At 41.8% G+C, this 25,092-nt stretch overlaps 1 protein-coding gene across 4 annotated transcripts in view; it reads left to right on the forward strand.

Annotated features, from left to right (window-relative positions):
- The window catches only part of GSK3B (glycogen synthase kinase 3 beta), a 227,808-nt gene that overhangs the window by 158,842 nt on the left and 43,874 nt on the right, over positions 1–25,092 (forward strand). For all 4 annotated transcript variants that reach the window (XM_075905473.2, XM_075905448.2, XM_075905459.2 and 1 more), the window contains exons 7-8: positions 968–1,065; positions 20,940–21,035. In XM_075905473.2, the coding sequence (XP_075761588.1) occupies positions 968–1,065; positions 20,940–21,035 (194 nt within the window). The remainder of the gene's footprint in view (positions 1–967; positions 1,066–20,939; positions 21,036–25,092) is intronic.

The following is a 25,092-nucleotide window of genomic DNA, read 5'->3' on the forward strand; positions in this document are numbered from 1 at the left end:
ATATTACTTGTGGAATAAAAAAAGTGTAAAATACTGTGACACCAAATACATTTTTAAGCTCTGTACTTTGTGTTTAATCTCTTCTGCATATACTGTTAGAAATTTAAAATAGAAATTTTGCCTTAAGTCTTTTCTTGAATATGTTCTCTTACTCATTAATTTCCCTACTGTTTTTCTACTTGAACTTAAAATTGTTGTGGCTTTTTGTATATATTCTTTGTGCAAGAGCATGAATGTTGATATGCTTTTGGAAACTGAGTTTGAATGGTAAACTCAGGCTCTAGAGGAGACACAAGCAGAAATCATATTGTCTTGCTGTCTAAGTGTTATGATTACATTAACTATTTTAGAGGGACAGGTGGATATTGTAAGAGGACTCTCTTAGAATTTAGATTCCCCAACAGATTTTTTCAGATAATGTTTGTAAATTACCCTGAAATTAGAAAGTTCTCATACCTTTCAGAATTCCAATATAGCCATTTCAAAGTGGGAGAAATTTGGAGCTTAAATTGTGCCAGTGCAGTGTGTCTGTCCTTCAACAACCTAAATTATCCGATTTAATGCTAGCGCTATTTACAGCTCTGATTCATGTATGACACAACCATGAGTCTGTACTCCCCGCTTTAAAAAAAAAAAATCACCTGTTCCTTGATTAAGAAAGTCTTTACACACTCAGTATGTATAACATGACTCAAACAGGATGTGAGTAATCATTAATCTTTCAGTTAATACACCCAAATGGATGAGGGTGTGTGTATGTTAATGTACAGATAGATGAACTTCTTTATACATTTTAATCTCAGATTCTACCAGAGATTCTCAATGTCCTTATTTGTTTTTTAGATAGTCTGAATATTTTAGACTAATTGATCTTGTACAGAATCAAACAGAGTAATATATTAAATGGGTTAAATTTGATGTGATATGTATATAACATCTTTCACTGAAACATCCTTTTTCTCTTAAGATGTGTGGTCAGCAGGCTGTGTATTGGCTGAACTGTTACTTGGACAACCAATCTTTCCAGGCGACAGTGGTGTGGATCAGCTGGTGGAAATAATCAAGGTATGGGATCCAGAGTTCTCTTGGGTCACCACATCACTACTTGAACATAGATATATTGTGCACACACAAACTAAGTTAAAAGGACATTAAGATTTCAAAGTAAATCACTTGAAAGTTTGAATTAAGGTTCTAGTTCCTCCTCTGATCTCTCTCCTCTCCCCTCCTTTGGCTTCTAGGCTCTTCATTCAGTCTCTCTCCTCTTATCCTGTCCTTGACTCCTTATCCCAGTCTACTTTGTCTAGCCCAGCCCAGATCAGCTGAGACAGCAGCTATAGGGGAAGTTCTTCACCCCTAGAGCTCTTGTGACCATGGCATTTGGTCAGCTGTGCCATAGGTGGGAGCTGGGACAGGATGTATCATGGTCATTCAGCATATGGGGTGATATATGGGCAGTCCAGTCAACACTTGTAGCTGTGACGAGCTGTAGCATGCTCAGATGGGATTCAATCTTTAGAGATTTTTAGCTGCTAAAATCAGTTTCTACTGAGCATGTGCAATCTGCAGTTTTTCAGCAGCTTGTAACGTGGTGAGATTTAGGTTGATTTCCATGGTGACATCAAAAGTATCTCCTCCAAAGCGTAAGGGCCCTGGGGTATTTCAAGGAAAATATCTCAATTTTTTTTAACATGAGCAAGCAATGGTCCAGTGGTTAAGGTGTTGGACTTGAAATCCAATAGGGCTTCCCCACACAAGTTCAGATCCTGCTTACAATGAGGCCTGAGTTAAAGGTGATCCAATAGCATAACTGGTTAGTGTACAATACTTATAGAGCAGTATGGTGTTCTGGTATTCTATGACTGGTGCAGAATCCAGACACACCACAGAAATCGGATGTTTGTCCTGCTGTGAGGGCAGGGGACTGGACTCAATGACATCTCAAGGTCCCTTCAAGTTCTGGTGTTCTAAATTATAAACAACTTAAAGCAGGATCTTCAGCGAGAAGTGTCTTGACAAACTTAATAAAAATATAGATAGGAACAGATTTGCCTGCTGCCCTGTAGCACCTTAGGCTGTGATCATGTCTCATCTCACAAGCTAAACAGGTTCAGCCTGGGTCACTATTTCCAAAGAAATGTCAAAGGAAAACTTGGGAGGCTATGAGAAGAAGTGTTGGTGATTCCTTAAATGATACCTGCCTTTTACGTCTGTGTGGCTTAGTGCTTCATTCTTGGAGATGTAAAGTTTATAGTTGCAAATATTTGTGACCATTAAAGGTACAAAGCATTGCTTTAAAAAGCTGAGATGTTTTCTGTGATATCCATGTTTGGCTAGTTCCCTACATTTCCCCCTTGAATTTCATTAATATAGTGGCATTTTCCACCTTTCCTTAAACTGTTATGAATAGTTAGCATGGTCTGCTCTGTAATCCACTTAATTTATCAATGGAATGATGAAGTGATTGTATATCAGTATATAATTTATTTGGAATTAAAGCTATTATGTAAATACAAGATCATGTATTGTACATCAGGGTGCAATAGTCCAAAAACTCTCATCTAGCTCTCTTAGAAATGTGAAGGAAGTGTGACAATTTTAATAAAACAGTTCCATCTAGAGTTAATGAGTGTGCTTTGCCCTGCCTTGACTTAGTTATGAGGAAGTGGAAATATCTCTCCATATATATATATATATATATATATATATATATATATATTTCCTGCCAGACAAGAGCATGACATCATCAGGGTCACCTGCTCTCACTCCCCAGCTACCAGGACTGGGCAGCCAGACCTGAACTGTGGCACAGCCATTCTGGGCAGCCTCAGCTGACAATCCAGCTCCTGTCAGGCCAGAGTAGTCTGTGCCAACCATGCTTGTGCCCCAGCAGGGCTGCGCTTGCCCGCACTACCTCAACGTACTTCTATGTGCTCCCTCAGCCACCCCACTCCACCTATCCAACGAGCTGCCCCCACAGCAGGGAGCCCGTGCTTGCACTCTAGCCTCATGGCCCCCTGCAAGATTGAAGTGCCAGGGATGGCTTTTGAGAGGGATGGGGAGGGAAGCCCTGAGCCTCCCCACCAGATCTGGTTTAGCAGAGCCTTTTCCCACTACTCTGGAATCCGGCCAATGGGAGCAGTGGGAGGCAGTGCCTGGGATACCAGCGGCATGGAAGCAAGTAAGTGACCCCACACTTGTTTTGTTTGTGTGATTTGAAATTGCAAGTCACAACAATTAGGCCCTTAAACTCAGAGAATTCAGTAAGAATATAGGCTGTGCCCCATCCCTCCACCCCCTCTGCACTGCTCCCCTCTGCTGTTCTGTCTTATTAAAAGGCACTTTTTATTTTTTATAACTTTGTGTAATATATGTTTTGAGCTTTTTGTCTTTTTATAATTTTCACATTTTCAGAAAATTATGGAGGGAGGTCTAATAATTTTTTGACAGACAAAGTTGAGATGCAAAGAGTTCAAGCTTTAAAGCTGTTAAAACACAGAGACACAAGGTGGCTGAGGTCATATCTTTTTTTTATTTTGGAACAGCTTTGGTTGGTGAGAGGTTATCCCTTTTGAGCTTCGCAGACCTGGAGAAGAGCTTTGAGGTGTTCCAATGGTAGTCTCTCTCTCCAACCATATTTGGTCCAATTGAAGATATTACTTCACTCACCTTGTGGCTCTCACCCAGGCACCAACACGACTACAACAAAACAGCAAAAACTACTATATCACCTCTCTCTCTGTCTCTGGATTTCCCTATCTGTAAATAATTTAATTATTACTGACGGAAATATTTCAGGATTTCTGTGTACTGTGAAATCAGCTAATTTCTAAGTTATTTACAAACAAACAACCTAGATTTCAGGTAGCTAATTATCCTATGGAATCACACTGCCTTCCCCAGCCCCACCACAATCTGAATTGGCTTCCCTGGTGAGTCAGGAGGAGCCAGAAGGCTGCAGGAGTTCCATGCACAAGATGCAGCCCCCATATGACAGCAGGGAGCTCCCCACGAGCTGCAGGCCAGGCATAAAGGGCAAGTGCTGCTGCAGCAAGGGAGCTGCCAAGGCTTCTGCAAAGCAGCTCAAACTGTGGAATAAGAACCCACTGAAGAGCGAGAAACCTACCCAGGTGTTTTTACCCACTCTTTCATTTTATGATCTGATGCCCTTCAAAAACAGCAGCCGCCTTCTGTGTGTCATATCTAGGGGGAAATATTTAATCTAAAATAATCCATTCCCCATGTAGTTCTTAATGGAAGGGCTTGGCAAAGGAGGACTGTGACAACTGTCTTTGCAAGGGGGAGAGAATAGCCCTGCACTCGGGAGCAAGGGACTGAGCGGCTTCCAAGGGAAATGGGAAGGACACCATGCTCCAGAGTAGGAGGGGAGAAGGGGCACCAAAATGCAAGTTTGCCCAGGGCACCATTTTGTCTAAGGTGGGCCCTGGAGTAGTTGACTAGTCAATTAACCACTAAACCTAGGCTTATCGGTTAATCTAGTTTGATTTTTAAGTGAGTTGGTGCATAGAAATTAAGATGTTCTAAGGTCTCTTGCCACTATAGAAACTGTTTGAATAAAGGCATGTGAAATAAATGCCTTGTAATCAAGGCCTTAAGACCAGCTGAGTCTGAAACATATGGCAGAATTTGAGCCCGGAAGACTGAAATGAGTATGATGTGCTGACAATACAGAAAGAGTTGTTGCTGAACAGATAACATAGCTAACAGAGAACTGGAGAAGTTACTACTAATATGGTGCTATTTGAAGGATTGTAGGGAAGGGCAGGAGATGAGATGGGGAAAGAAGATTTAGTTTCAGTTGGAGCGAGAAGAAAATGGTGAAATTAAGTGTAGAATTCACAAAAGTAGTGGGGGGAACAAGTGAGAGAAGTACCCACAGTTTCAGCCAGATATGTAGATTCCCTAATTACTTTACAGGGGAGGAGTCATCCATTTGTTTATGCTTTTGAGGAAAATGTGTGAGCACTATATATTTAAAAGAAAGCATTTGCTTCACCTCTCATCATTACTGTAACTAATGTTCATACTAGAAAATCCACACTTATATTAAAAATATACATACATTCAACTAAAACTGAAGAGAGATGAACACTCATGGATCAGGTATAAGCCAACCACTAAAGAGAAGTTTTCCTCTGGTTTAATTTTTCCATCATGGTCCATTATAGGATTTTTTGGTATCCTTTTCTGAAGCATTTCTTAATGGCTCCAGCATCATGAACAAGGTATTTGATTGGATGTGCTACCAGTCTAATTCATCATGGTAATTCCCTTGCAAAGAACAGAAGGGATCAGTCTAACACAGTGATCTCCAACCTTTTTAAGCATGGGATCGCTTTTTAAATTTAAGCACAATCCAAGATCTACCTCAAACCCAAATACCCTTGCCCTGCCTCCTTTGTGCCCCTTCTCTGAGGCCTCACCCCCTGCTCGCTCCATCCTCCCTCCTTCCCTCCCCCATCTTTCCTCACTTTCACCAGGAGGGGCAGCAGGTTGGGGTGCAGGCTTTGGTCTTGGATTAAGGGATCTGGAGTGTGAGGGGCTCTGAGCTGAGCGTGCAGCAGGAAGTTGGGATGCCAGAGGGGGTTCTAGGTGCAGGCTCTGGGAGGGTGTTTGGATGCAGGGGTGCTCGGGGATAGAGCAGGGACTTGAGCTGCAGGAGGGGGGTCATGACTGGGGTAGGGCTGCAGGATGTGGGCTCTGACTAGGCACTACTTACCTCAGGTGGCTCCTGGATTGTGGTTTAGTGGGGCTAAGGCCGGCTCACCCCTGCCCTGGCCCTGCACTGCTCCCAAAGGCAGCCAGCAAACTCCCTCCCAAGTCCTGTTGTGCCCCTCATTCTGTTCTGTAGAGATAGAATACAGAGTGGAAGGGGGCACCTTGACATCAGCAACCCCTCCTCTCCTTCCCCTGCTCTTCACAGCAAGCAGGAGACTCCCGTGGGTGGTGTGAGACAGCTCAAAGGCAAAGGCAGGAGATGTGCGGCGGTAAGGGGGAAGGGCAGCTGAAGTGCCAGCACTTGATAGCCTCTTGGCCAAACCAGCCAGGATCACCTGTCAGAGGCTCCAAGATCTATCAGTAGATCCCGATCTACTGGTTGGTGATCACTGGTCTAACCGGTTCCTGAGTTGGCAAGCTAGTATGAGCCCCACGGATGCTCAAAGGTCTGCAGGTGAGGATTGTGTAAACCAGGGGTAAAGAACATTTGGTACGGGGGCCACTGATCCACAGAAAAATCAGTCGGGGGCCGCACAAGTGAGAAACCAAAAAAAGGCCCCCTGACTGAGATGGAGAAAAGCACTCCCCACATTCCTCTTGTACACAAGAACCTACAGGGGGGCCCAGGCTTTTAGATTGTGTGCTCCAGCCATATAGTGTGGCAGCAGGGGGGCTGGAGCGCCAGCATTGGCTCCCTAATGCTGGTGGGGAGCCCTGAACCTCGGGGATCAGATCCAGACAAGGGGGCCTGAGGTTCCCCACTCCTGGTTTAAAGCTTAAGGGGCAGCATGCAAAATGTACCTGAACCAGATCATCTTCAGATAATCACCTCTAGAAGCAAATGGACATTTTAGGCAGCATATATGCTTGTGGCCCAACCCAGAAAAACCAGTAATAGTGGATTCTGAGACTAGTGCCCATACCCCTCTGTTGTATGCACGTGAGAGAGATAAGTTTTACTGTTTTCGTAGGCAGTCAAAATGCAGTGTGTGCTGGCAGTTTGGCAGGCCAAATCTACCCAATTGAGCCTCAACCATGTTCCCTGCATGTCCTGCCCCCAGATGCTGCTCAGGGCAACTCTCGGACCACTGGGAGCCCAGGAGGATGAGGCTTCACATGCTGCTTCCATCCCCAACACAATCTCGCAGCTCACATTGGCCATTTTCTGAACAATGGGAGCTGCCTGTTTTCAGGACAGGCAGTGTGCAAACTACCTCTCCCCCTCCAGATTGCAGCTTTCAGAGCCACACATGGCCCCTGCTGGCTGCTTGGAGTGGCCTGCAGGCACATGGAAGGCAGGGAGTCTGGCTAAGGAAGCTGCTGGGCTGCTAGCCAGGAGCTGCTGATATAAATGCCTCCTGGCCAAAGCCTGCATCTGCCATCCTAGCCTCTTCCTCTCCCAACCCTGCTCCTCTTGTACATCTACCCTTTCCCAGACCCTGCACCCCAATCCCTGCTCTACTCCTCCTCCTCCTCTCCTCTTCTCTCCCCCTTTCCCTCCCCAACCGATGCTCCAGGGCAGAACGTCTGATCCTGCACTCCCTCCTGATTCCCTCCCCTGAGCCGGAAAACTCTTCTGCATCCATACTCCCTCTTGGATCCTGCACCTCCTTCTGTACTCCAGGTCACTACCTCCTTCATCCAAACTCCCCCCTGATCCCACACCATCTCCTGCACCCCCTAGTCCTTTACCCCCAGCTCCCTTTTGAACCCAACCTCCATCCTAGACCCCACACCTTCTCTGTTAATATCATGGAAGGGTGTGGCCCTCGACCACTTACTAAATTCTTGGAGTGCGCTCCCCTGCCATAGACAGGTTGGGAGACTGAGACAAATAGTTAAACTGAATCAGTGACAGAACTGACTCCAGCTTCACTCTGATCGCAAGACCGTATTCCCTCTGTTGTTTGATATTTGTAACTTTAGTCCAAAAACAGCTTTTTTCCAGACTTCATTCAGAAGGCACATGTAGTGTGAAAAACACAAAATTTTCAAAGCAATACATCCCTGCCAGTGCTGGATGTTGATATCCAGAAATAGATAACGAGGCGTTAGCAGCATCTTCAGTTCCTGTCTAAGAAATCGTCATTGCTAGAGGAGGAAATGGCATTCGCACCTAAGTGCCTTCTGAGCTGTGTGGCTGTTCAGCAACCTGTTAAGTGCTGCGCAGGCACTTAGGGCTGCAGTGCGGACAAATTCCTTCCCCCAGCCCTGGACCTGCTGTGGTGGGGGAGAGACACCCCTGCCCCGGCCTGGACCTGCTGTGGCAGAGGTACCTATGTCCCAGCCCTGGAACATTCCACCAAGCCCCTACCCCACTTCTTCCATGCCTCCTCTCCCATCCCCAGAGCATCTTTCACTGTGAGCTTCCTGAATGCCTCAAATCAACCATTTGAGGTGGGCAGGGGAGGAGTTGGTCAGCGAGGTCACCAGTGCATGAGAGGCACTGGGGGAAGAGGAGCAGCGAGGGAGCTCCAGAGCACCTAAGTAGTCAGCACCTCTACCCAGTATTCCATGGTGGGGAGAGGGAACCCTCTGTCTCCAGAGCAGCCTGATCCCCAAGAGCCTACGTCCCCATCCTGCACCTCAGCCATGAGCCTCCTCCCAAACTCCAAAACCCTTGGCCCACCCCTGTCACATGAACTTTATGTGCATCAGTATGAAGATGATGGGCACACATGGCCTCTATATTGGTGCACATCATACAATACATTCTGCATATGGGTGGGAAAAATTGGAGGGAACATTGGTACTAGTAGTTGATGACTGTAAGACTTCCAGAGACTTCTGTCCCAAATTGTTGAGATCTGGACATTAAAACTACAGTAATCCGCATTTCCACATAGCTATCCTCTGAGCCCATTGGAAAGTAATCTCACAAGCTATTTGGTTCAAATGAGCCCTGCAAGTCTGTCCATGATCTCTTTCTTGATCAATGAGGGTTTATTTGAACCAGCAAAGGGCCTGTGGCAAACTCTGACTTCGCTTTCCTCCACAGCTAAATTTGTGGAAGAGGTACTGAGTGCCTATAAAAGAAGCCAAGATCCACAAAAGGCATCTCAAAGGAAAAACTAAGAAACTAGACATCTTTAGGCACAGGGCATGTTCTTTTACCTCCGTGCGGCTCTGCATTATGAATTTTACTAGACCCTATTTGCAACATAGAACTTTGCTACGTGGGATGATAGTCATCCCTTTCATATCCAAAATTCTACAGGAAAATAGGAAAAAACATTATAGGAGGGTCAAATTCTGGAAGTAACCATAGACACATAAAATAATTGTTTGGTCAGCGGACAGTGACCACTGCTTTCTTCAGGAGCAGCTTTTATGGCTGCTAGCATCAAGAATCCAGAAAGAGGTACAAAGCACCATTGTGGATTTGCACTTTGGTAGGGATGGAGTTCTTCAGCAGCTGAGCCCATGAAGTGCATCATTCACTGAAAGTTTCACTGTCCATTTTAAGTTCCTTGGGGATCTATACACCCTCTCTTTACCAAAATTATGCGATTACCAAACTCAATAGAAAGTCTGAATGCCTGTTAAGGAAAAGAAAAATCAATTCTAGAAGATATGGCTTTCATTGTGGTCCTCAGTCCTTCACCCTGCACTGTCACAGTGGCAGCAGCTTTGGCAGATATTTCAGGAGCCTCCTTCCCCTTTCCACTAGCTTGGTTTGCTGTCAGACATGTGGATGTTTGGACATCTTCATTCATAGCTACTCTGCATGTTCAAGACTGGTTCATGTCTCTTGTCTTGCAGGATCCATATTTCCACATGGCTTTACTACAAATCTGGGGTACTTGCACTGGGCTGGGAGAATAGCTAAGTCATTACCAATATTGGCACTGCCATTTAAATGGAACCAGAAATAGAGATGAGTGAATAGTTGATTTTGGGGATGGGTTCTATTGCCAAAGCAAAAACATTTTTTTCATTTAGATCCAGAACTGAAAGTTCTGGTTATGGCCAAAGCAAAACATTTTTAAAACAATGTTCATGTCAAAATGAAATGTTTTGAATATCAAATACTGTAGATACATTTTCTAAATGAAACATTGAATCAAACAACTTTTCACTTAAGAAGAGTTTGTTTTGATTTTTTTTTTAAAATCAACTGTTTCAGTATTCCCAAAATATGTTTGGGAGGCTTGGTTTGATTTTGGGAAGGGGGAGGGGAATTTTATTTTGCCAAAAGTATTTACAGAGGAAAGGAAGTTACTCCACTCGAACCAAGAGTCTTCACAGAATGGCTAGCAGTGGTAATGGCACACCTTTGAGAACAGAGCATCCACATCTTCTGTTACATGTAAGATAGACTGTTCGAAGCAGGTATCAGCAAGCGGCAGCAGTGAACCTAAATATACACAGGCTTTGTTTTCTTGTCTTTAGCTATGAAAATATCACCTCATATACCACCTGAGAAGATAGGAGCTATGGTAAACGGGAGAGAGATAGCACAAGCGAGAGAGAGAGAGAGAGCACAAAGCTGTCGGGGCAATTTCTTGTCACTGCTGTCACCGCTGTGCCAGGAAAAAAAACAAACTTGGCTTGTGGTATTAGATGATATATTGATATGCATGCATATGATACTGTTTGCCAGACCTCACCTGTGGCCCGTAAGATTTTGACCTAGATGAGTCCATTACACTCTGTCATCAGATGCACAGCAAACTCTTGGTGTGGAAAGCAGTAGCACCACACCATAGATAAACTTATCCAGGAACCTATCCCTGCAACAAACCCTGTTGCTAACTCTACATATTTATGCAAGTAACATCTCAGGGCCCAACTATATAAGCCACTCCATCAGTGGCTCATTCACCTGCACATCCACTAATGCCATCATGTGCTAGCAATGCCCCTCTGCCATGTATATTGGCCAAACCAGACAGTTTCTGTGCCAAAGGAAAAATAGACACAAATCAGACCTCCGAAGTGGTAACATACATAAACCCGTAGGAGAACACTTTAATTTCCCTGGACATTCAGTAACGTATTTAAAATTAGCCATCCTTCTACCAAAAAAATCTTCCAAACCAGATTACAAAGAAACTGCAAAACTACAATTTATTTGCAAGTTCAATACAATTCGATTAGGACTGATTAAGGATTTAGATTGGTTATCTCCCTGCAAAGGCAATTTCCCCTCTCCTGGTATTCACACCACCTCATCCTCTGCTGTGCTTGACCATATCCACCCTGACTGAATTGGCCTCATTGGTCCTACACTTGATACATAACTTCCTTCTTTTTTTATATCTAGATCTAGATATATCTCCATCCCTGCTTCTGTAACTTGTAACTTCCACTCCAATTCATCTGATACAGTGGTTTTTAATCATTAAAGCTTGTGCCCTAAAACATTTGTTAGTTTCTAAGGTGCCACAGGACTCCTTGTTGGTTTTGTAGACGCAAACTAACATGGCTACCTCTCTGAGACTAGTAGCTTTTTGAGTTGTTTCGCTCAGTGTGGTTCCCACTATCTACCTTACATCCATCCTTGCTTTTGGAGTCCTTGGCTACTATGGCAAGTGAACTGAATGAGTTTTGTGGCCTCTCTGCCATTTATGTTCTCACCTAGGTGTAAAAGTAGCTCCAGGACATATTAAGGATATAAAATTTAGATTAATCAACTAATCGAATAGTTGATGTAATTTGCATCAATTATTCCATTAGTTGATAAGGGCACCTCTGCCTTTGAAATGTAGCATGAGCCCTGCCAGCTTTTGCTACATTTCAAAGGTAGAAGCGCCACGGAAAGCATGGCCAGCAGGGACTCAAGCAATCCCCCGATGGCCCTGCGCTCCCAGCTTTTAAAATGTACAAGAGCCCAAGAATGGCTCTTGTACATTTCAAAAGGAAAATGCTGCCAGGAATGTGGGGCCAGCAGGGGACTTTCAGTCCCCTGCTGGCCTCACACCACCTGTGGTGCTTTGCTTTTGAAATGTACAAGAGCCCTTCCCACGAGCTTGTACATTTCAAAAGTAGGGAGCGCAGGGCCAATGGGGGAGCTGTTTGTCAGCTTCTACCCAGGCTCCGCATGGCACTTGGTCTTGCTGTATTTCAAAGTTGGAATCGCCACTGGTTTCCTGCTGTGTCCCTGCCCCTTCTCCCCATGGATATGGTACTGGGGGCAACCGGCTTTTAAGCTGGCTCCCCCCAGCACTGGATCCTGCTTCCCTCCTCTTGCTGCCTGTCTCTGATAGAAGTTGACTATGCAATAAGCGCTAGTTGACTATGCAATAAGCATTTGATTAACGGATAATCGACTAGTTGCTTACATCCCTAGGGCATGTGCTGTGCTGATGGACACAACTGTTCAAAACAAACTAATATGTATTGACTGAGATGTGTGTACATCTACTGGTGGATCCATATTGACTGCAACATCTCAAAGTTTCATGGTTACTATAGGACAAATAACACTTCTGTCTTCCTGTGAGAATCATTGTGTGTAAAACAAAAACAATTTTGTTTTTAAAGGAGCAATTCATCCTCTCAGGAAAGTATGTTGCTGCAGTTCTCACATCACCAATAAGAAATCTTCCAAAGAAAAGCTGATCCTCATCTCCAGAAAAATATTATAGTGATTATGACCTAATCAATTCACCCCAAATGCAGACAGGCAGTATGTTGGGCAAAGCGGTTTTTCCCATTCTAGCATTACCAAAAATCCATTCTAAATGGCACAGTGCAGACTGAAAAAAAAAGTATGAAAAGAGCTTCTCTATAGTTTGTCCATGTACAGTGAGACTAAGCCAGCAAACTTTCTTCTGTTCCCAGCCTGGATAATGACTCCTGACACTTAACAGCAGGATTATGCCTATTTTAGAAAAAGTAATCATAACTGTCCCCTCTTTTCCAATACCTCTCGGACTAGAATAGGAAGAATAAATTTTGTCTGGTGTCCATGAAGGAAAAAACATGAAAGCTGTAAAGTGTCAGGAATCTAACAGTGTGTAATTTTTATAGTCTGAGACACTTTTACAGAGCTGAGTGCTAAAAATGGTTTGCAAATATAATATGTGGCTTGAACTCAAATATCAAGGTACTATTTTGGGCTCAGTTTTTGAAAAGATGAATATACATCAATTCATTTATAGTAAGTGGCAAAGAAAAGCTGCTTCTACCAAAGAAGAGATTGTGGGGGCAGAATATTTTGTCATGCAGGATTGCATCCAAAAGGAGTGAAAGTATGCTGTGGAGATGGGCTGCCTGTGCTACAGAACACCTGCTAGCATCTGACATGGCTTAAAGTTAATCCTCTCTTTCCGTTCATAGAGGAAGTGTTTTGGCATTTCTTTCTTGCCATTGTGCAACCCTCTCTCTCAAAAAGTTCAGTTCTTCCTCTGTAGTTTCCTCATGTTCAGTAATTGCTGGCAACATAAAAAGACGAACAATTGTCTGCACATCAACCATAGTGATGGAGTGTCTTATTAGAGCAAGTTTGCATTTGTTTCTATTAACAAAAGAAATTCATGTTTCTGGTTGGCTTTTTTTTCATGAATTCTGTGGGACGGTGTCCAAGTTGTAGGTTGAGAGTCCTCCAGCCTAAAATCTTTTAATAAGTACTTGACACATCTGTGGCACTTTTTTTCTGTAGTTGTTTATAAACCACTAATTAATTGATTATGCCTTTCAACAAACTGGTATGAGAGTATTAGGCTTTTTTTTTTCTTGTGAATATTTGTTAGTATAAATGCTTTATGACCATGTGCACTTCTAGGGCAAATTTACACCACCCATTTATGTTGATATAATTACGTCACTCGGGAGTTTGAAAAAACAACTCCACTGAGCGACACAAGTTATAGTCACTTAAGTGATACCCACACCAGTGCTATGTCTGCAGGAAATACTCCCCCATATGTAGTGCTCCCATACAAATCACTTGCACCTATTATAGAGGAGGAATAATTATACCAACAGAAAAGAACCCCCTTTCTTGTTGGCATAGAACAGGGGTGGCGCTAGCCCAGTATCCTGTCTTAACAGTGGCCAGTGCCAGAGAGGCACCCCATGAGCAATGAGAGTAGGTAATCAAGTGATTCATCTCCTGTCACCCATTCTGAGCTTCTGACTGACAAAGGCTAGAGATCCTACCCATCCTGGCTAATAGCCACTGAGGGATCTAACCTCCATGAATTTATGTAGGATTTTTTTTTTAGTGCTGTTAAAGTCCTCGTCTTCCCAGCATCCTCAGGCAAGGAGTTCCACAGGTTGTGCATTGAGTGAAGAAAAACTTACTTTTGTTTGATTTAAACCTGCAGCCTATTAATTTCATGTGGTGACCCCTAGTTCTTGTGCTATGGGAACATGTAAATAACTCTTCTTTATTGACTATTTCCACACCAGTCATGATTGTATAGGCCTCTATTGTATCCCCCCTTAGTCTCCTCTTTTCTACGATGGAAAGTCCCAGTCTTTTTAATCTTTCCTTATATGACAGCTGTTCCATACCCCTAGGCATTTTTGTTCCCTTTTCTGAACTTTTTTTAAATACCAAGATATCTTTTTTGAGTTGTGTGCAGATATATTGCCTCAGTAATCAAGATGTGGGAGTGCCATGGATTTCTATAGAGGCAATAAGATATTCTCTGTCTTATTCTCCATTTTTTTAAATGATTTCTAACCTTGTTTATTTTTCTGACTGCCACTGTACATTGAGTGGATGTTTTCGGAGAACTATGCATACTGAATCCAAGATCTCTCTCTTGAGTGATAAACCGCTAACTTTGTCCTGTCGTTAGTTGGGCTTATGTTTTCCAATATGCATTACTTTGAATTTTTCTTCCTTAAAATTCATCTGCCATTTTGTTGCCCTGTCACCTAGTTTTGTGAGCGCCTTTTGAAGCTCTTCACTTTAGACCAGTGTTTCCCAATTGGTGCTCTGTGGAACCCCAGAGTTCCACAAAGCAAGAGTAAGGGTTCCGCGAGAATGTGGCATTGCCCTGCCCCCTCTTAAAGAGACAGAGTATTTTGCAGGGTTTTTTTGCTCGACCAATTCTGTTTTTTTTTTTTTTTTTTTTTTTTTTGCTTGCCAAATTTTACTGTGGGAACCCCAGGGGTTCCTTGAAATTATTTTAAGCTGAAAAGGGTTCCGTGGCCAAATAGAATCAGGAAACACTGCTTTAGACTTAACACTTTTTGCTTTGGTCTTAACTGTCTCGTGCAGTTTAGTATCATCTGCAAATTTTGCCACTTCATTGTTTACCCCTTTCTCCAGATCATTTATGAATGTTGAATAGAATAGGTCCCAGTACAGATCCCTGTGGGGCGCCACTAGTTTCTTCTCCCCATTATGAAAACTGACCATTTATTCCTATGCTGTGTTTCCTATCTTTTAACCAGTTATCAATCCATGAGAAGACCTTCCCTTGTATCCCATGACAGCTTCTTTTGTGTGGCTTTCTGGAAATCGAAATATACTATATCCACTGGATCCCTCTTGTCCACATGCTTGCTGACCCCCTCAAAGAATTCTAGTAGATTAGTGAGGCATGATTTCCCTTTACAAAAACCATGTTGACTTTCTCCCCCAACAGATGATGTTAATCTATGGCTACGTCTAGACTACATGGCTCTGTTGACGGAGCCATGAAAAATAGTTTACTCAGCATAGTCAAAGAAGCGGGGATTTAAATAATCCCTGCTTCATTAAAATAAAAATGGCCACCGCGCTGTGCTGACGATCAGCTGATCCGGCACAGCGCAGCAGTCTAGACACAGTGTGGTCGACAAGGGAAGCCTTTGTCGACTGCTCCGGTAAACCTCGTTTCACCGGAGCTGTCGACAGGCTCATTTACCGGAGCGGTCGACAAAGGCTTCCCTTGTCGACTGCACCGCGTCTAGACTGCTGCACTGTGCCAGATCAGCTGATCGTCAGCACAGCGCGATGGCCATTTTTATTTTAATGAAGTGGGGATTATTTAAATCCCTGCTTCTTTGACTGTGCCGAGTAAACTATTTTACATGGCTCTGTCGACGGAGCCATGTAATCTAGACATACCCTTTGTGTCTGACAATTGTTCTTTACTATAGTTTCAAACAATTTGCCAAGTACTGAAATTAGACTTACTGGCCTGCAAATGCTAGGATCACCTCTAGAGCCCTTTTTAAAAATTGAGGTCATATTAGCTGTCCTCCAGTCTTTTGGTGGTGTCGATGATTTAAAGGAGAGAGGTTATAAATCACAGTTAGTGGTTCCACAATTTCACATTTGAGTTTTCAGAACTCTTGGGTGTATGCCATCTGATCCTAGTGACTTATTACTGTTCAGTTCACCAGTTTGTTCCAAAACCTCCTCTGAGAACTCAGTCTGGGACAGTTCCTCAGTTTTGTCACTTAAAATCTCCCTCACATCCTTAGCAGTGAAAACTGAAGCAAAGAATTCATTTCAATTCTCCACAAATGACCTTATTGTCCTTGAGTGCTCCTTTAACATCTCTATTGTCGAGTGGTTGTTTAGCAATATACTTTAAAAATTTCTGTTTTTTTGAGTTTCTGGCTAGCTGTTACTCAGATTCCTTTTTGGCCTTCCTGATTATATTTTTACACTTTATTTGACTGACTTTATCCTCCTATTTTCCTCACTAGAATTTAACTTCCTCTTTTTAAACAATGCTTTTTTAGCTGTTTCTGGTTTTTTTACTTGTTTAAGTCATGGTGGCACTGTGTTTTTTAATTTGGGGGTATACATTTAAGTTGAGCCTATCTTATGGTAATGTTAAGTTTCCATACAGTTTGCAGGGATTTTACTTTGGCACTGTACCTTTTAATTTCTGTTTTAATCTCCTGTGTTTTGTGTAGTTCCGCTTTCTAAAATTACATGAGACAATGTTGGGTTCCTGAGGTGTTTTCCCCACCACTGGGATGTTAAATTTCATTATATTATGGTCACTATTACTAAGTGGTCCAGCTATATTCATCTATTGGACCAGATCCATTTAGGACTAAATCTAGAATTGCCTCTCCTCTTATGGGTTCCAGAACCAGCTGCCCCAAGAGCAATGACTTAAGACACTCATCAAGAAACTTTCTCTGCTTCCCGTCCTGAATGGATGTGTACCCAGTCAACATGGGGTAGTTGAAATCCCCCATTATTATTGACTTTATTTTTATAGCCTCTCTGATCTCTCTTAGCATTTCACAGTTAATATCACTATCCTGGTCAGGTGGTCAGTAATATATCCCTACTGCTATATTCATATTTATTAGAACATGGAATTACTATCCATAAAGGTTCTATGTAACTATTTGGTTAATTTACGATTTTTACTTAATTTGATTCTATGCTCCCCACTCCCCCCCACAGCTAGTGCCACTCCTCCACCAGCATGACCTGTTTTGTCCTAATATATTTTGTACCTTGGTATTACTGTGTCCTATTGATTATCCTAATTCCATTAAGTTTCACAGATGCCTATTATATCAATATCTTCATTCAGTAAGAGGCACTCTAGTTAAGCCATCTCATTAGTTAGACTTCCAGTGTTTGTATATAGAGTGAGTGAGGAGTCCTGGGTTCCACAACCCCCCCTGAGGTATTTCCATGCGTAAGTTACTTTTCCTTCATGAGTCCTGTAATAATGGCCTGGTTTGGATCCTTCTGTGGATCAGTTGTCAAGAGGGAAGTCTTCTGTAAAGATGACTAGGGATGTTAAAAAGTGGTTAATTTACTTGAGTAGTTGATAAAATATTTATTGACTACTCAACTAATTGATAAGGAAAGGCAGCCCAGTTAAGTGCCAGCTCTCACTGGGTCCACAGCCAAACTCTGCTGTGGTGGTGCAATTTAAAAGGCAGTAGGAGCTGGGCGGGCAGGTAGCCCGGCTTGTGCTGAATCCAGGACCAAACTCAACTGCAGCTCTGCATTTAAAAGGCAGCGGAAGCCAGGCTGCCTGCCTGCCTGGCTCCTACTACATTTTAAATACAGAGCTGCAGCGAGGATAGGTCCCCCACTGCAGCTCTGCATTTAAATATGAATAGTTAATAGCATTAGCCAATAAGCTTTTGCTTATCGGTTATTCAACGACACCCTTACATCCCTAACTCTGACGTCTGATCTGTCCACTGCTCTTTCTGTCTTGAGAACCACAAAAGCATCTACTTTGTCAGTGAGTATTTCCTTCCATGGATGATCCTCCTGATTATTCAGATAGGAATGATCAGGATACCCAAAAGGACAGTGGTGTCTTGGCCCATTTTCTTCTGCCTTTCGACTCTCCCTTGTTTGTAAGCTACATCCAGCCCCATTGCATTCTCAGGTTCACTCTTCAATTCAGCTCCAGCTGCAGTCACTTGCTTCTGTCAACTGTCATTTTCAAATGCCTGAGTAGTCACTTAGGCACTCTTGAGAGTTTAACCAATTACCTCTGTATATTGTAAACCGATATACTAATTTATGAATTTTTCATTCCAGTATACCTAGAACTCAAAAAGTAAAAGAACAAAGATGATAGAGAGATTCAGCAGATCTTTGTCCAGTATTTATTTGTGTTCACATTCTGAACATGTGCTCTAACAATTACCATTTACACTTGGCACAGCTGTTGCTTATTTTTGGAATTGAATTATGTAATTTGGTAGGCATAAAACATTAAAACAATTCACTCTTATTTATTCTCCTGTCCTTCTTTTCTTTTTTTTTTAGCTCTATCTCTGCCACGAGCTGAAAGCACCCCAAATCTGTTTACAGCACCAAGTTGTTCATACTTGCTTGGGCTTTGTGTGTGGTGCTTGGGCTTTGGCCTTGGTCTCCAGCAAATCTAAGCCATCCCTAGTGTCCCAGTTAAGCAAAGGGATTGTGATCTGCTTTCGGGTCCCGACTTAGTTTGAGAGCAGCTGAACTAAAGCATCAGAGGGATAGTCAAGTTAGCCTGTAACAGGAAAAAACTTAAACAACAAATGTGTAGATGGTATCATGAGTTTTCATGGCCGTAACCCACTTCTTCAGATGACAACTGAAGAAGGGGGTTGCACCCACGAAAGCTTGTGATACCATCTACATGTTTTGTTAGTCTTTAAGTTGCTGCTAGACTATTTGTTTGTCTTTTCCTGAACTAGAGTAGTGAAGAACAGTGAATTTTACTTCTATGAAAATATGTGAGGTTTTTGTTTGTTGCAGTTTTTTTAAACTGCAAGCAGGGGGAGAGATCTTGAATCAGGATAAAATGTCAGAATGTTGACAGTTGTCACAGAACCTACTGTACCTTGGTTTGGAAAGGCCTGGGAACCCTGACTGCAAGGCAGCCTGCTAGCTGAGCTGTGGAGAAGCTTAGGAGTCAAGGCTCCTGGGCTTCCAGTTGTTTAGCAACTAGGCAGGCTTGTGGGGTACCTGGCTCCAAAGCTCCTTACAGATGAGCAGTGAGAGGAACAAGCAGGCTAGCTGAGAGGACACCTGCTTGGTGTGCTTTTGAAAGATTAGTTGAAATCTGTAAGTTCCTGCAAAACATTTCACTTTCAATGAATTGGTGTTTTCTAATGGGAAAGGCACTGTGGCAGAAATTTTTCAACCAGCTCTGAATGTAGTCGCTCACTCTCAGGTTGCTGTTTTAAATAAGCATTAAGCTGTAACCAGCCCTGCCCTTAGAGATTGGTTTCCCAGAGCTGATAATGGATGTTAAAATGTGGTTAATTGACTACCTGTGGTCAACTAGTTGATAGGCACTTACACATTCCTCCTTCGAAATGTACAAGAACCCTCTATCTCCTAGAGGCAGCAAAGTGGGGGGTGGGGGAGGAAGGATATTGACTAGTCAAAAGACTATCCGATAAGCAAATGCTTATCGGATAGTTGACTAGTCGACTAATCTTTTACATCCCTAGTTCTGATTGATGTCCATTGATAGGAGATGGTGTAATGCAAGATTGCACTGCTGAAGCCTGTATTGTGACTTTTATATGGTTAAGTATAGGATTTCACTTGTCAAAGCAGTCAGTCCCATATCTTCTAAAACTATTAAATTCAGTCAAAATTAGAAAATAAATCAAAAATTTAGATTTATTTGAAAAGATCTATTTTTCACTTTTCATTCATGTTGGCCACAATCTTTACTTACTCAAGGTGTATGTAACCTATGCCTCCCCTCCCCCCCCCCCCCAGCTTCTTTGCAATTTCTGAGGTAAATTAATACAAAATGTCATGAATAGAACTGACAATATTTAGCAAGAGGCTTTTCATAACTTAAGTTCCTGCTTATCCTTGAATTTAAATCTTAGTTATGAATTGTCAACATTACATTAATTTCTGTGGCAAAAGATTTGTCACAAGGTTGTAACATGACTGTGAGACTGTCCGAAGAGGCACCTGAGTTTGTCTTCCTCTCCCACAATGTATTCTGTAATAGCAGAACCCAGAGTGACTGAATTCAAACAAAACAGTGGACTTTCAAATTTGCTGAAGAGGATTTGACGTTTTTCTGATATTAATGTTAATTGAACAAAAACTATTAATATACTCATAGATTTGTAAAAACCTACCAAATTATTTAATAAATAATTACATATTTCTTAATGGAAATGTACATATAGATAGCGCTGATTTTGATTATTGTATGCACATAAATTCTTTTATTCCTAGAATAAATGTGTAAACTACAGGTATGTCACTTGCATGCCTGTACATAAGGTGCAGTTAACCCTTTGTCTGAATTTAGATATAAAAAGATCAGTCTCCAGCTAATAAAATCTGTTCTATTTCTTTCAGTAATGCTGGTTTGATCCTTTAAGTTCATCAGAGAACCTCTCACTCATGACTAGTAAAATGTATTTGGGTGTGCTATTGTTTAGTACCTTAATTGGGTGTAAGACTATAGCTTACTAAATTACAGATGTTCATCAAATAATTCTTTTCATGCAATTCCTAATCTGGTGAAATTCTGCTTGGTTCTCCTTTGAAGCATCAAAGAATTTGAGAGAGATGCCTTAGCTAATGAAAGTCTTTCATAAAATTAAGTACATTTTCAAAATGAGAATAATCTACTCTGTGCCCCGAGTCTCAATGCACTGCTTAGTAGCAGGGTTTAGTTAGATTTGCCAAATGCTCTATCACTATTCTCTACCATACTGCATGTTACAAAAAATGGCTTTTCTTATTGTAAAGTTGATCACGTGGTCAAGTGATTTTTTTTTTATTAGGCCCTTTATCACTTTGGATTTGAAGTATATGTAAACAGTTTCTCTTTTTCCCTTTCTAGGTCCTGGGAACGCCTACAAGGGAACAAATTAGAGAAATGAATCCAAACTACACTGAATTCAAATTCCCTCAGATTAAGGCACATCCGTGGACTAAGGTGAGGCTGTATGAGTTGGATAATGATGGTGTGTGGGATAAATATAACACTGCAGAGTATAGGTCCAGGCCTTGATTTCTGTGTTTGGTTGCTTTTAAACTAAACCGAAACCCTTTAGTTAAATCAGGGCCCAATAAATCTTTACATAGTGAAGGAGGAAGGAATGTACTTAGGCTCTGCACTGAATCATCCATGGCTCTGTTTTTTGTAATTTGTCCATAGATATTTTTCCAGGCTGGGTATGCATTTATAATCCATTACAATGCACTTATATTCCATCATAACACAATTATCAACCCGTGCAAAGAATCTCCTATAAATAAACATATTCTTTAGAAGTGGTGATGCATTTTGATACAAATACATCATCTCTGGATGCAGTAGTGCAAATCCGTCCTGTTTCCCATCTCATAAATATAGTGAAGGTCATTAGATTTGGAACCCTCAGTAATATGTATTAGTTATTTTTCTTGCATTATTTGTAAAAGATTTTTTGTTTAGTTTGGTTTGTACAAGGGAGGGAATATCACTACAAAAATATCTATTCAATAACTTTCTCAACAGCAAGTTAGGAAACCCAGCAACATGAATATAAAGGCTTTCAAATACTAAAGAATGAAGTACAGAGATTAGCTTTTGGAAAATGCATATATTCCCTTAATCCTGCTAGTGACTAGTTCAAAATCATTTTGGACCAAGCCTTCCACAGTTTTGGAGACTGTGAGCAGATGGTTTGAACTACTTCAGGTTCTCAGGTGTTCTGAAAACATGCTTACTTTCCCCAACAATGAAGGGTTTCAGTTTCAGATCTTAGTCTTTCTTGCATGTTGGTTCCACGACTGAGTGATTTGTAATACGTACTCAGAGGCCATTAAATTGTCCGATATTATGTGTTTAACAGAAATATTTCTGTAATTTTTAAATTTCATCAAACTCTATGAAAATTAGCCTTACTTTCATTATTTCAAAATAAATCATGGGAAAAGCTACAAAAATCAGCATAAGAAATTAAAATAATGAAGTTTTAGTGGAAAATGGTTCCAGTGCTGCACCCTGGATGACTTGGTGTTGAGGGAACTTTAACTGAATGAAGCATGTAATGGAGCCATGGCCTGTCTTGGTGCCAGAACACATAAGTCATCAGGGTTGAATACTTAACCTGGTTATACATCTCCCCTTTGTTTGCATTTGACTTCCCTGAGCCATCGTAGACCTTATTGTAGAGCTAGTGAAAAATATAATGTGATTGCTATGCAGAAAGTGAAACTGAGAGTTCCTTCTATTTTCGCATTTTATACACAAGTGAGAGCTTCTAAATGACCACAAGTGAAATCAGGCAAGCATAGAGCAATGAGAGGAGCTTGCCAGAAGTTAGAACTTCTTTTTGCATTAGCACACAGGGTTGTTTTGGTTTGGTTTTGAGAACTGTGTTTGCAACACAGTGCCTTGTTGTTCTCAGTTTGTTATACAACAACCACCTCTTCCCAATACCAGATGGATGTAGAACAGCATCTACATTCATTTATTAGATTTAGGAAAGTGACCATCTATTTGCAAGTTTTGTTTTTCCGTCCCATTTAAAGTCTTAAGTACCAAAAAGACACATCTAGAATAACCTTTCTAACCATTATTTTTACCAGTTTTTTCAAAACCCTTTTCCTCCAGTGTTTTGTCATTCAGCAATGACATTTTTCTGGCAAGTGTGCTGAAGAGGATATCCACAACTCAAAGTTTCCCAGCAATTCTTGCCCCATCTCTAGGGTGGGGGGAAAACAGGACTACCTGACCTGTCCTGATTTCCCACCTGTTAGTTGTTTTTGTTTTCTTTTAAAATAGAGTTGCAGAAACTTAAATTTGTTAAATTGCAGTCATTGTTACTGAGCAGAAGGAAGAACAGACAATTAATAGCATTTGCAGTTGTTTTGACTATGGCAATAAATGCATGTGTATTGACAGCCATTGAGAGTTTGATCTCCAGAACCTTCAGCATCAAATACAAACATTTATTACTTGAGCCAATGGAGTAACTTGTTAACCGGTAGCTCTGTTCTTTTCTGTTTGGACTAGCCATGGGCAGACACTTTAACACACTTTAACAAACCTCTATACTAATGAAGGTGGCTAGGGTGTTATGCTGTAGAACTCCATTGTCTGCATTTTGTTCCTGTGTCATACATTGGCCACTGCTGACCAGTGTTGTGTCTAATCTTTTTCCTCCATATGCCAATTTTTTTTCCATCTGTGTGTGGAATAAATTTCTTGTGCACCATCTATAGAAACAAAAAAACCTAGGTGTGGCTGTTCTGCTAATCAGCTGGGCAGCATTGGAATCTCTCCTGGGCAACCGCATAAGCAGGGGACATTGCTCCTGACACATGGATATGCTATTTAATATCCCCATATCCTATAGTATTGTTTCTGTTCACTGGTGGCTGGTAGGTCAAAAAGAGAGCAGCTGCTACTACTTTTGGTACTACTTGACAGGACAGGGCTACTCAACTTTGGAAGTCCTGGGGGAACAGTGATACTCACAGAATATGCTGAGAGCCACAACTCAAGTGTAGTTCCATAGACATGCAAATATATGCAAATAGCTTATTTCACATTGATAGGCATGAATACAAAGATTAAGGCAAGACTGCACAACACACAGGCCCCATTTAAGTCAGTTCTGCTAATGTTGATAAAATGCAGTATTTTCTTGATTTCCCTCCCCCCCCCGCCCATATAACAGGACTTTTAATGAGCAATGACAGTCCAGGAATTTAACTACTAATACACATATCAACAGAGGACCATTATATCGACTCCCTGTTGTAGAGCGTGTTCCCAGTGGAGACCATGTTCAAAGGATCCCACTCCCGGGTCGCGTATTGAGTAGCCCTGTGATAGGAGATCTGCTTTCTCAAGTATTAGAGCAGGGGTGGGCAATAATTTTTTCCTGGGGGCCACTTCAAAAATTTTTGAAGTAGCCCCTGGCCATTCCAGAAGGGGCGGGGCCTAAACAGGAAGGAGCTATGCCTGAACAGGAAGGGGTGGGGCTACCCCACTCCCAGACCATGATTGGTCTGGGGGTGGGAGAGCCCTTTTTGCCCCCCGTTCCCTCTAGGCACCCAGGCCCTGGAAAAGGCTTGGCACGCTCCCCCAGCCCTTTTGCCCACCCATGTATTAGAGTAATTGCTTTAGTGTCTGAAAGTCATGTGTTCATGTCTCAGCAGGAATATATTCCTCTTATTGGCATCCAGCTTTAGGCATAAAGCAGGATCCTGAGCTTCTTTTATTGTTCTGTACATAAAGTTAGAGCTCACATTACCTGACGTAGTATAAAATGGTCAAAATACAATGGTGATGTCTATGTGCAGAATTATGACTAATGGCATATAACATGAAGGATTATTCATGAGAATTGAAATCCAAATAATTGTAAGGGTCTGTCTTTAGGTTAAAATCACAAAAATGCAATATAATGCTGTCCTAGTAAATGTGTTCATATCTACAGTAGTGGTGTGTGAATTCCGTACAAACTCATTTAGTTTTAGGACAAATCTGAGTGACACAATCTGCAGCTTCCTGCCTTTGTATAGTTTAACAACCTGAAACCTAGTTCAAAGTGTCTAACTCTCCAGTACTACTCTATATAGACTCTTGACAGATGGATACATTCCTGCTTGCTAGGAGATGAAAAGAGAAGATAATTGAACTTTAATGTCCCTTCTATTGCAAAGAGAATGGAAAAGCCTAAATTTGTCCATGTTCTCTGTCTCAAGAAAGGGAATGCTCTTCTCTTTGAATATTTATACCACAATATTTATACTTTTTTGTTCTTGTGTATGTCCGTTACGCTCTGAGGGTGTGTGAGAGCGCATCTTGTGCTCCAGTACTGCAGTAGTGGTATCCCCATAGGCAGGTACATCTTCACCCTTCTGGTCCTTGTGATGCAAGCTGAAGACATAAATTGGGGAGTCACCCTTCACATCCTTCATTTCCTTCTTAGCATCAGTGATTGGGCCATGCTGTCAGATAATTCATTTGTTCAGCAAATATGCCATCATAGTTA

This window comes from Pelodiscus sinensis, chromosome 1 (genome assembly GCF_052426305.1).
Source record: "Pelodiscus sinensis isolate ZL-2025 chromosome 1, ASM5242630v1, whole genome shotgun sequence".
NCBI lineage: Eukaryota > Metazoa > Chordata > Testudines > Trionychidae > Pelodiscus > Pelodiscus sinensis.